At 37.9% G+C, this 13,391-nt stretch overlaps 1 protein-coding gene across 1 annotated transcript; it reads left to right on the top strand.

Moving 5' to 3' along the window:
* The first annotated feature begins 2,691 nt into the window (after positions 1–2,691).
* On the top strand, positions 2,692–8,799 carry LOC141611394 (uncharacterized). Its single transcript, XM_074429922.1, has 3 exons — positions 2,692–3,038; positions 6,289–6,403; positions 8,442–8,799. Exons 1-3 carry the CDS (start codon positions 2,814–2,816, stop codon positions 8,513–8,515), a joined length of 414 nt encoding a protein of 137 aa, XP_074286023.1. The 5' UTR covers positions 2,692–2,813; the 3' UTR covers positions 8,516–8,799.
* The last annotated feature ends 4,592 nt before the right edge of the window (positions 8,800–13,391 follow it).

Raw genomic sequence — 13,391 nt, 5'->3', positions numbered from 1 at the left:
AATACAAAAGCATTATTATTAATTTTTTCCGATGACTTTTTAATGTGTATACGAGGGTAGAAGGGCGGGCTTCATTTGATATTATTTTCCCGATTATTTTTTAAACCATTTAAGTGGGGTTATATATCTTTTATGTTGTCTATAGATCTTAAACGAGTTGGGTGGGTCAGAACATACAGGTCAGGTACGATGGGTTCAAATACGGGTCAAGTAATACGAGTTATGGGTCGGGTTATTAGGGGCAAAAGCGCGGGTCAACAATTAGTATCTAATGCCTTTTATAGATCGGAAAAATATTTTTTTAAAACTAAAGTATATTTAAGGGTTTTTTGTCAAAAACTACCTTATATTTAGGTGTATTTGTAAAAATACTATCTTATATTATTTTTTTTGTTTTCAACTACCTTTGTTTTCTTTATTTTTGATCAATAACTACCTACGCTAAGAATCTAGACATATTTGGTCTATTTTCCGGCTTTAACATATCTGACATGAGTCTTTTATGATTTAATCTCACTAAGGCCCGATTTTGGGAAGTCATAAAGTACTTGCGCTAAACTTTTGTAGATGTTTGTAGTTATTATTGAAATGTGAAATTCATTAATTTTGCTTATCTGAAGTTAAATTTTGGTTTGGATGCACTTTATCATTGTTGTTTGATGTTAAGAAAGTCATGTGAGATAGGTTAATGAAACTAAATCGACCAAATCTCGCCATATTTTCAGCGTAGGTAGTTTTTGACCAAAAAATGAGAAAACAAAGGTAGTCTAAAACAAGAAAAATAATATAAGGTAGTTTTTTTACAAATACCCCTAAATATAAGGTAGTTTTTAACAAAAAAACCCTATATTTAATATAAATACTTTAATCATCTCCAATGTTTAGTTTTTTAATTATTTTAGTTTATCTTTGACTCAACGGGTGGACGTGTTCATGTCGGGTTTCACTTAAATTAATGGGTCATTTCGAGTTCCATATTGAACTGGTTATTGCTCGATATTTTCGGGTTTTAACCCTGGAAAAAATGGATGAGGTCGGGTCAAAAATTGACAGGCTTATATCTTAGTCATGTCTTAAACTCATAACTTATCATTTAGTTAAAATAATATGGATACGAATTGTACAAATAACCAACTCTAATTTGTTGTATTCTACATTTATATAATATCGACTTTCATATGACTTTACGCACACTATTTTACTTAATCCCGCACATTTATCCCCGTTATACCGAGTGTGACCCTCTCATTTTTCAACCCAAAATAAGGGAGGGGGGGGGGGGGGGAATGAAAAACATAAATAAACCACAACAGCCAGCACCGCCGACCAACTCATTCCCAACCACCCTCCCAGCGTCGCCGACCACCTCTCCACTGCCTCATCCTCGCGCCGACCTTCCCTCCACAGCCCGACCCCGATGACCACCCTTCCTCGCTACCATCATCGCGTCGACAATCCCCTCACCGCGCATACAACCTCCAGCAACCATACTCAACGACACATGTCTGACACTACCACTCGACGCCGCCCCTCCGACCATCCTACTCTGGCTATACGACCCTACAACCATCCCTTAAATAACCCAATTACTCAATTGAACCCTAATTGTTGATAAAACAGCGCGGAGGAATGGATAAAGGTGGTCGGCGGTTTATGATGATTCTAACTCGAGATGCGTGGTCCACAACGTAGGGTGGTCGTCGAGGTTAGGAGATAGGTGGTCGGGGTTGGGGGGTGGGTGGTGAGGGCTGGGGAATGGGTGGTCGGGGATGGTGAGGACTTGGAGGGTTTTTGTTTATTTTTTATTTTATTTTTAATTTCTTATTTTCTTTTATGAGAAGGGTAATAATGGAATAATAGTGGAAAATGTGTAGGATTAAGTAAAATAGTGTGCGGGATTTAGCAATTGCTTAAGTTTATTAACAATATATGGAGTATTAGCTTAAAGGTAATCATCTAACTATAAAGTATAAAACAGCCCGTGAATTTCACGAGTTTAAAACTAGTAGTAATTGTTAAATTCTTCAATATCTCTATCTAAAAATCACGCATTCACACGAAATCTATACTAGTGTTAATCAAACAGGAAGTAAGAGTTCATTTTTTCTTTTTTCTTGTATCTATTTTTTAAATTTAGTTTGTTGCTCTTATGCAAACCAAACGCCTCTTAATAAAGCAAACTCGTATATTTTTATGAATTAAACGCTAATTCTACTAATTCTTCATACTTCCCTTCATTCAGTATAATCATACAATTGAATAAATTCAATCATATATATTCAATAAATAAATACTAGGGATATTCTCATTTGTACCCTTCTTCAACTTTTACGTTTTCCATGTTGTACCTCTCTTTTTCCAAAAAAAAACTTTGACCAACAATAACTCTCCTCTATTTTTTGAAACCATTTATCTCGTAATGGCCTTGAATTTGAAGTACAAATTCATCGTTTTCTGAACTCGTAACTGAGAGTTATGGTTGATCAAAAGTTTTTTTAACGAATAAACTTTGACAAAATATAACTCCTGACTACGAATTCAAACATCGGTGGACTTTTTTTCAATCTCAAAATCTCGTAAAGACGACCAATTTAAAAAAAAAAAAAAAAAAAAAAAAAAAAAAAAAAAAGATTTACCGTTTTCAAATTGGTAGCCGAGAGTTATCGAGAGTTACCATCTTAGACGAGACTTACCCTAAAGATGTATTTAGTGGACAATTAGACAATCTTACATTTTACCCTTTGGTAGAAGAAAGAAGTGAAAGAGGCCTCATCGGATAGACCAAAGCAAAAGAAGCAGAAAAGAAGAGAAGGATGGGGAAAGGGAAGAAGCAACTGCTATCATCAGCGCCATGGAGAGACGATGAAGCAGACTCCTCTGACAAATTCCAAGATGCTAAGCTCAAAGTTACTAGCCAACCTGGTACTACTCCCACCATGCACGTCCCTCGTAAACATGACCACTCTCTCTCTTCCGATGATGTTGACGACGATTTAATCGACCCTGAACTCCGCTATAGTTTTCACCGCAATTTCCAGGTTTTCTTTCTTCTTTTTTTTCTATCATTTTATTTTGTTGTTTATTTACTACTTCTATTTGGTAAATTGTGGTTCAAGTTGTGAATTTTATTGTTTACCCACTTTAAGTATCATTATGTCCATGTGGGTTTATGGGGAAACTGTTTCAATTGATTTCTATGGGTCATAATTGGTGGGTAATCAAGTGGCTTTTTCGGGTTTTCGACTATAATTGGTTTGCAGAGTTTACTGCAATTGTTATGTGTTACAGGGACATTTTGTGTGGCCTTTATTCCAGTCATATGATATTTTTTCGATGGTTAATTAGATGAGAACGACTCACTTGGGGGAAATGGGTAAACACTAATTTACTTGAATTCGGCTACTAGAATCCGATAAGAGGTACCCCGCTTTGGAGTATATTTGATCAATTTGTGATTCTTTATACCTTTTGTTGAACTTGAGTGTCCGGTATACTTTCGCGGCAGTTTTTGGGGTTATACTTGATTACTGATAGTCACATTTTTAAAGATCGAGTGAGTTGTCACATTTTCAGAGAGGGTGAGACGGAGAATTGGGTGCCTAGGTGCTCTTCGGCTTCATAAACTTGTTCAAACATAGGAGAGATTTGGAATGCTTATTTAGGGGCATAGATAGCAGCAATTTTGGTTTTAGATTCAAGTTTAATTTTGGAGTCGGTCGACTGATTTTTTACCCTTTACATTGTTGGATGAAGCTTTAGAGCCATGGGAGGCTTGAGAGCTCTTTATCTTATAAATTTGTCTTTCATGGTTCTGTTGTATTGGAATTATATCTACCTTCCTGTGATTTAACTTGAATTTCATGGGCAAAGTAGCGAGCAGAACTGTGTGGCTTAATTTTACCTTGAGGTAGCAAGCTAGCTCTTATCGTCTCTGCATTTTAGTAGGTGTGATCTGGTACACAGTGAGTTGGTAGCTAAAACACCTAAGAGCATAGCTAACGGGGCACACTTCTTGCATTTTGCGTGTTTTTCCATCTAGAGTTGTCTCCTTCCCTTTGCCTGTCTATACTTACTCTTTACTGATTAACCGTGGACCCTCTTTAAAATAAGAAAAGAAGTATTGTTTCAAAAAAAAAAAAAAAAAAAAAAATTAGCGTATACAAGCGTGCTTGCAAATCCAGTACGCCTCGTATCCATGAGACGCACACCTTCACCCTGCCTCGCGTTGCCTCGAGGAACCATCTTAAACGAAGTTTAGATGTGACATGCCGAAATAGATTGGTGAGTTATGTAGGATTTTTCTATGGAATGTGTGAAGTGCCTTTGATGAAGACAACTGCTGAACTATTTGGTTTGTGCTGTTGTGCCTGCCCTATCCCATGGCCCGTAATTATAACATGTCTTCAATGTGTGTAAAGATCTCATATTGTCAAAGCTGGAAAATTGAGACACGTTCCCCTTATTTCTAAGTATGGTATCCCTTGAAAAGGTACTTGTGATACACTCATGATTCCTAAAAGCTTCAGTCCAATAAATGCTTAACATTAAACCAACTTCAATGAGAATCAGCTATAGCTATGTTCTCATGTGTCAATTCTTTGTGGCATTTAGATGACAGGTAAAATCTTACCCTCAGTACCTCAATTACAGGCTTACAACACCTTAATTATCCAAATAACTTAATTATCTATTGTTCGGCTAGTGCTTAAAACTCCTTCAGTTTTTTTTTCCAATGGATCAAAACATTTTTATTCACAATTCTGTGATGCTAACAGATAAAATAATAGCTGTTGCTAGTTACTTACATTTAGAGCCGGGATAGCCGCCATTTATCTTTCTTTCTCGATCAGTTTTGCTCATATATTCTTTTCATCTGATCTGTACTATAGACGATAAGAGTTTTCTTAAAAGCTTATGGAAACTGCTAACTCCTGAAAGTAATTTTTTTTTTCTTACTGAAAATGTACGATTGTTCGAAGATATGTTATGATTTGAAGACACGCTGAATTTGCGGATTAGATGGCTTTGGCATGGGTAGACGGCATTGACTTGTGAGATTGCCATTTTTCATTGATTTCTGAGTAGTAAATATCATTTGAAAGCTAATTTCTAAGATACAGTGTCACATATCATTGTCAAGTGACTCGAGTCAGATAAAAGGATATTGGCTATATTGTATGAGATGGCTTTAACTTAAGCACTTCAATTTCAAAGCACCTTATTAAAAATTCTCAAGTATAATGGCTGCATTTTACGAGGCTTACTTTTGAGTTCCAAGAAGAATACATTCATCTCATGCCAGAATTTGTTACATATAATTGAGGAAGTTAAAAGGATGGTTGTATGGTGTTTTGAACAATTTTGGGAGTTCATGACTTAATTCATTGTGAGCTTATCCCACCCACTGTTCGGGTGCCTTTTTTATACAATGGCTCCAAAAGGCAGAACAGCTTTTTGTTGAATTTTGTTATTCTCTGATATTTTTGTTAGTACTTCTAAATTCTAACACTTGTAGGTTAGGTCTTGCTAATTCTCTTTGGCTTTTACGGAGTTGGCAAGAAAACACTATATCCAGGAAAGGTTTTATATAGATAAGTTGATAACCAATTTTCCTTGTCTTTTTTAGCAAAAGATAAAGATGGGATCTGACATTTGTCTCAGTCTACTTTTGAATAAGGTTTCTTTGTGCTATTCATCGAAATTACGTCCTCTGTCTCATACGGAGTACAAGTTTTTTTTGTTGGAGGCCACTTGGGCCAAAGCATTGTTACCGAATTCGCTATGAATACGTCCTTACCAATTCGTGATTCGCTCTTATAGAATGTGTGTTAGATGTATTTTCAGTAAGCAACATGATAGAATTCGCTTTTAACAATTCGCGATTCGTAGGACACCGAGCGAATTCGGTAACCTTGGGCCAAAGGTTCCAAAGGGCCTGTCATGTAGGTGGCTGGTTATATTTGGCCCGGGACTGGAATAATTGTTGGACATTGCAGACGTGAGCTAAGTTTGTCAGGCTTGTTGACAGGACAATTATATTGCATTTGATTCATCTGGCTCATACTGAAATTACATATGATAATTTTTTCTTTGTAGACTTTCCGATGAAACTGTTTTTCATTCACCTACTATGCTCCAGGAGTTGTCGTTTGTAATTCGACAGTGGATGCACTTACATGTGTTTTTTGTTGTGTGTATTATGTAGTGTATGCTGTATGCACTGATATCTATTATAATCTCGTTGCTCAATGAGTTGAAAATCATAGTTGCCTTTTTCGCTGATTGCAGTTTCTTCAGCGTGTATTTAGCATTGACACAGTTGTCAAACCTCTTCCTCCAGTGATGGCGTATAATGTCTCACGTAATCTGAACTTCTTCACCCGCATTTTCACACAGTTTTTTGGTAAGCAGAACTTTGCCCTCCTTTTTTAATTAAGCAATTATTAATCTGGTGAGCGCACAAAAGATACAATCGTTATAATGTACCCCCATACTATGGTCGCCTTTGATTTCGGGGTACTTATCGTAACAAGAACAAAAATAGTTGGAACAATATGCCATATGGAAAATAAGCTGTGAAAAGAAATACTTATCACATACAGTTTTTTCTTGTTTTAAACTTTCTGTATAACACAAAACCTAGCCTTAGTTGTTTGTTACTTGTTAGTACTTTTAGCTTGGGAGATGGAAATATAAGATTTCGATGCTTTCTCATTCTGAATGACTTTGTCATGCTGGTGCCATTCCGTGAGGTGAAACTGGGATTCATAAAATGTACTTAACCCTTCCAAGCGCAGAACCCTTCGCGATTTCATTTTCATGTATTACTATATTTTACTGCCTGGTTATCTGTAGTGTAAAACGCTTTCCTTATCACCTAATTCTGCGTTTTACTTTCTCTTTTGACATAGTTTTCACGTGCACCCTGTTCCACAATATTACAGCTATAGCCTATAGAAGGCGGGAATAGTGGTAAAATATGTGGGGTTGGCCTGGGTGAAACTAATGTGTATCCTGATCAAATATTCATAATTTATATAAAACGTTAATCAGATAATATTAACTAGTCTAAATCCCGCGCAATGAATGCGCGGTATATACAGACTTTTTACTTTTTACCGTATTACGGCGCTGTTTGGTAAACAACATATTGGCCGAAATTAGTAGTTTCCGACCTACATAGAATGTTGACCAATCAATCTACTAATTTGATGTGTTTGGTAAATGGCATATTCTTGATAGCATATTGGCTGGAATCTACTGTTTTTGAATATGCTGATAATAGCAGCATATTGAAATAGCATATTCAATCTATACATGAAAATGGTATAATTGTCCTATAATCTGCTAATTACTAAACACGTTTTCTTAAATCTGCTAAATTAATCTGCTAGTCAAACTTGCTACTAAAATCTGCTAACCGTGTTCTATCAACGTTATCTGCTATTATAAATCTGCTTTTGCTATTTGCCAAATAGGGCCGTCTTCTAGATTTGAGATTAATATTTCCTTAATTTTCATGTTTCACTCATTGTTAATATAAAGTTAATCAAGAGAATTGAGTAATTTAAAGAAATGTGTGTATTCAAAAAAAATATTTTAATATAATGATTTCCTTTAATAATTTTCTCATATTATTGTAATAATTTTTTTTTTCGTCACGAAGTTAATAACAGCAGTGTATGGTTATGTATAATTTATAGTTTTATACCAATTTTAATTTATTTTATTTAAAAGATTATATTTTAAAGTTTAATGATGAAAGATTTTTTTTTAAATGAAAGATTAGTTTAATTAAAGAAAATCTAACTTGTTTCCATATTTAAGTTAGAGTACTTGGAGGGAAAACTTATTGAGAATCCTTATAGTGGACCGAGATAGGAGATAGGAGATTATGAGTGAGCTGCTACTATAAGCTTTTCTCTCCCCAATTAATTAAGTGAAAAGTTTATTTACCCTTTAAAAAGGCTTTCTTTACTTCTTTAGGACATTTCCTTATCTTGATTTTGTGTTTGAGAGGGCCTTTGTGTTAATAAATATCTGCGTTACTCAGACACGCCGACACGTGTCGGTGTCCGACACGTGTCGGTGTGTCGGACACGCCGATTTGGGGTGAATTTTCATGTTTTGTGGTCTAAATTGAAGTGTCCGAAGTGTACACCGACACGTGTTTGACACGCGACACGGCAGTTAAGTGAAGTGTCGGAGTAACAGAGATAAATATGTCCTTCAAATGAAGGTCAGATTTGAATGTAAAAAGGGTACAATGTTACATTTGCCATGCTAAAGGTCACTTGTGCCGTGTTGAGGAAATGGTGTGAAAGCACCTGTACCAGATACCAATTTACCAAACTAGTGCAAGTATACTTCTCTACACCCAATAATAAGGCTTATCGTTGCCTTAGTTCTTGTTTACCGTACTGATGTTATTTGTTTGACAGATCCTGAAGGCATTTCGAATGCTCAGAAATCGCTTGGACTCGGACAAGAAGAGAAGGCTCGACGTGTTCGTTAGCTAGCACTAAAATGTGGGACAAGAAGTGAGCAGGGCTTGACATGCTCGTCAGCTAGCACCGAACTGCATTCATAACCTGTTGCTTTATCTATTTTCTTTCGTCCCATAATCCATTTTGCTTTTTATGTGACAATTGTTCGGGTGATATTCTTATGACAACCCCCATCTCTGAACTCCTTCTTCGATCAAAAAAAATTTCTTCATATTCTTTATGTACTGTCTTTTGTCATTGTTATATGATGCTCCAATAAGTTTCACCTTTTTCTTTTTAGGTCGTCTCTAAATAAGGTGTTGTTGTTGTTGTTGTTGTGGTGGTGGTGGTGGTTCACTCTTTTCTTTATTCCTTCTTATCTGATTTTTGTGTTTAGTATGAGTTGTGACCATGTTTAATAGTATTTCAAGAGCGTGCTTGAAGAGCATCATTTGTAGCCTAAGAGGATGATGTGATGTGCTTATGAAGTAAAACGTAAACTTTGAAGAAACACTCGAATTTTGACACGAAAATGGACTGTTTTCCCACGGTTAATGTTTGAAGTTTGAGTGAAAGATATGACTTAATCCGAACACTAAGCAATAGAATAAGCCTAAGGTTAGGCCAATCACTAAGCAATGGGATCACCCAAACCCCAAGCACTCAGCAAAGGAGCTTCTTCAAGCACTAAGCAAAGAAGAATTAAGAAGAAAGCAATGCTTCATCTTGTGTTTAATATTCATCAAATCTGAATTTTATATAAGGTTGGCTTTGCTTTTATAGACCAAGCAAAGCAATCTCCATCCTACATTCAAATACAAATTTAAGAGCTCATAGAAGGCCACATAAACCGTGCAAAGGTTGTCCTCAAGGACCTTACACAAGTTGAAAATCAAAGACTAAAAACAAGGAATGTAAACTAATGAGACAATAATCATTTAACTTAAAGTAAACTCCTTTGGAAGCATCAAAAGGACCGGCCAAGCTTGCATAAGAGTCATAGAGCAGCAAAAAAAGGAGCTTTGGGGGTTGTTTTGGCTAGTTTAGGAAGGTTGAAAGTGACTTGAAAGCGACCTTGTACCTCCTCTTGCAAACCGTGTACATTGAGGACCACCCGGTTTGTTGCATTCTTTTCTCTATGATTGCTACCTCTTCAAGACAAAAGTTCCTAGACAAAAGTGCTCTAAACTCACCATAAAAGGATCCTAGGCCATAAAATGCCATGTGTTCTAAGACGGATTTGGAGTTGGACCTCAAATTAGAGGATGGTCCAAAACCGGGTGAAATGGGTGAATGGCTCATTGGATTTGCTTCAATCTCCCCTTCTTGAAAAGGATTTGCCCTCAAATCCTCGACATCTTCATCATTTTCTTCATAGTAAGGACTTAAATCTCCAATGTTGAAGGTGCCATGGACTCCATATTCTCCGGGAAGATTTATCTTGTAAGCATTGGACCCAATCTTTTTAATGACTTCAAATGGACCCTCGGCTCTTGGCATGAGCTTGTTTTTACTCTTTTGAGGGAACCTTTACTTCCTCAAATGTATCCAAACAAGGTCTCCGGGTTCAAAGCTCTTAGCTTGCTTGGGGCCTTTGGAACGAGCCTTATAAGCTTCATTAGACTTCTCAATTTGCTTCTTCACTTGCTCATGGATATGGAGCATGTGTTCCACCCTTTTGTTTGCATCATAATCAATGGAACTCTTCTTGATAGGCGCCAAATCAGTAGGCATTAGAGGATTAGTGCCATAGACAACTTCAAATGGTGACTTGCCCGTGCTTGTGGAAGGTGCCCTATTGAAAGCAAACTCGGCTTGAGATCCCAATCCTTCAATGACTTAGAGACCGTGCACCTTAGGATCCTCCCTAGTGTCTTGTTAGTCACCTCAGTTTAGCCATCGGTTTGGGGATGGTGGGAGGTGCTAAATAAGAGTCTTGTCTTGAGTAGCTTCCACAAGGTCCTCCAAAAGTGATTCATGAACTTTGAATCTCTATCCGAGACAATGGACTTAGGAACACCACGGAGCTTGACCACCTCTTTGAAGTATAGCTCGGCCACACTAGTTGCATCCTCCGTTTTCTTACAAGCAATGAAATGAGCCATCTTGCTAAACCTATCCACAACCACCATGATAGAATCCTTTCCCCTTTGAGCTCTTGGCAAAGCAACAATGAAATCCATGCTTATATCTTCCCATGATTGGTTAGGGACGGGCAAAGGAGTATATTGACCCGTTTGGAAATAGGACTTGGATTGTTGACAAGGAGCACACCTCTTGATCACATCTTGGATATCTCCAAGCATCTTTGGCCAATAGAATTGCTCTTGGAGTATGTCATAAGTCTTTTGGATGCCAAAGTGACCGACAAGCTCATTGGAATGTACCTCCCTTACTAGCAAGCTTCTACAAGGACCCCTAGGTATGCATAACCGGTTTCCAAGGAATAAGAATCCATTTTGAACCAAATAAGAGCTCCTCTTTTTTATTTGGCCTGATTTTAATAGCCCCCACTCCTCTTTGAAATCCGGGTCTTCTTCATATAGCTCTTTCATGTACTCAAACCCAATCACTCTTTGTTCCATGTAACTTATCATAATGAATCTCCATGATAGAGCATCAGCTACAACATTATCTTTCCCCTCAATATACTTGCTTGAAAAATTGAATGATTGTAGGAACTCTACCCATTTAGCATGCCTATGATTGAGCTTGTATTGGCCACTCATGTACTTGAGAGCTTCATGATCTGAGTGGAGCACAAAGGGCCTTGGTTTTAAGTAGTGACTCCAATGAGTCAAGGCTCTAACAATGGCATATAATTCCTTGTCATAAGTGGAGTAGTTGAGCTTAACACTACTTAATTTCTCACTAAAGTAAGCAATAGGCTTGCGTTCTTGCAATAACATGACTCCAATGCCAATCCCACTAGCATCACACTCAACCTCAAACAACTTATTGAAATCGGGCAAGGCAAGAATAGGAGACTCACATAGCATTTCTTGGGTGACGGTGAAGGCACTCTCGGCTTTGTCACTCCATTTGAACTCCCCTTTCTTCATACACTTGGTTATAGGAGCCATGATGGTGCTAAAATCTTTGATGGACCTCCTATAGAATGTAGCTAGCCCATGAAAACTTCTTACCTCCGTGATGTTCCTTGGTACAGGCCATGTTTTCATTGCCTTAACCTTCTCGTGGTTCACTAATATGCCACGGTCAGAAATAATAAGCCCCAAGAAATGGACTTCACTTTGCATAAAAGAACACTTCTCTAGCTTGCCATATAGCTTGGGACTCCAAAGTGTTTCAAACAACACTTGTAAGTGCTTGAGGTGCCCTTCCTTGGAGGGACTATAGACCAAGATATCATCAAAGTAAACAACCACAAATCTGCCCAAATGAGGTCTAAGTACCTCGGTCATGAGCCTCATGAAGGTGCTTGGTGCATTATAAAGACCAAAGGGCATCACGAGCCACTCATACAACCCATGCGTGGTTTTGAAAGCCGTTTTCCATTCATCACCTTCCTTGATTCTTACTTGGTGATAACCTTGCCTTAGATCAATTTTTGAAAAAAAATTGGCTCCACTAAGCTCATTCAAAATGTCATCAAGCCTAGGTATAGGAAACCTATACTTGATGGTAATGTTGTTGATGGCTCTACTATCCGTACACATTCTCCAAGAACCATCTTTCTTTGGCACTAACAAGGCCGGAACCGCACATAGACTAAGGGACTCCCTCACAAAGCCCTTGCTCATAAGCTCTCCAATTTGTTGTTGTAGTTCTTGAGTAGCTTTAGTATCACTCCTATATGCGGCCTTGTTGGGTTAAGTAGCCCCCGGGATGAAATCAATTTGATGCTCAATGCCTCTAAGAGGAGGCAAGCCACTAGGGAGCTCATTTGGAAAGACATCTTCATAAGATCCAACTAACTTTTTAACTTCATTAGGAAGGGACATTTCTTGCCATTCAAGCAAGTCTTTAGCAATGAGAACATAGACATCCTCCTCTCCTTTCAACTCTTGTAATATTTCGGCCTCATTGATTAATAGGACCTCTCTTGAGGGCTCAATCATGGAGGGTGGTCTGGACGATTTGATGGATGGTGGTAAGGGTGATAGAATGATCTTCCTTGAGCCGAATTTGAAAGTATAAGTGTTATCCTTCCCATGGTGAACCAAATCCCTATCAAATTCCCAAGGCCTACCAAGTAGAAGATGGCAAGCATCCATAGGTAGAACATCACAAAGAGCCTCGTCTATGTAATTTTTGCCAATGGAGAAGGACACCAAACATTGCTTATCAACCATTACCTCGGCCCCTGTGTTGAGCCACCTCAATTTGTAAGGACATGGGTGGTTTTGTGTAGGCAAGGATAGCTTCTCAACAAAAGTACTAGAGGCCACATTAGTACAACTCCCACCATCAATGATTAGGTTGCAAACTCTTCCCTTAATGGTGCACCTAGACCAAAATATTTGTTGTCTTTGGTCCATTTCTAAGGGTTGGGGTTGTGTATGCATTATCCTCCAAGTGACCAAACTAAGACCCACATCCGGCATCACTAACTCATCCTCCCTTGGTTCCACATCATCCTCATATTCATCACAAACAAGAATCTCATCATCTCCCCAATGAACCACTTCAAAGATACTAAGGGCTCTCTTGGTAGGACATTCCTTAGCAAAGTGACCATAACCTTGGCATTGAAAGCATTTTTTGAGGCCAACGGTTTTTCTTTGTGAGGATTCGGGTGCCTTACCTTTATCAATCAAGGGAGTCTTGGTTTGGGTGTTGGTTTCTTTGGGTTTGGTCTCGGCAAAGGAAGGTCTAGGGGCTGTTTTGGGCATGAATTTTGAGCTAGTGGTCTTCCCCTTACCCATTTTTTCAACCCTCAAG

Source organism: Silene latifolia, chromosome 1 (genome assembly GCF_048544455.1).
Source record: "Silene latifolia isolate original U9 population chromosome 1, ASM4854445v1, whole genome shotgun sequence".
Classification (NCBI taxonomy): domain Eukaryota; kingdom Viridiplantae; phylum Streptophyta; class Magnoliopsida; order Caryophyllales; family Caryophyllaceae; genus Silene; species Silene latifolia.
Note: the sequence above shows the minus strand (reverse complement) of the source record. Positions and strands in the feature narration are given on the sequence as shown.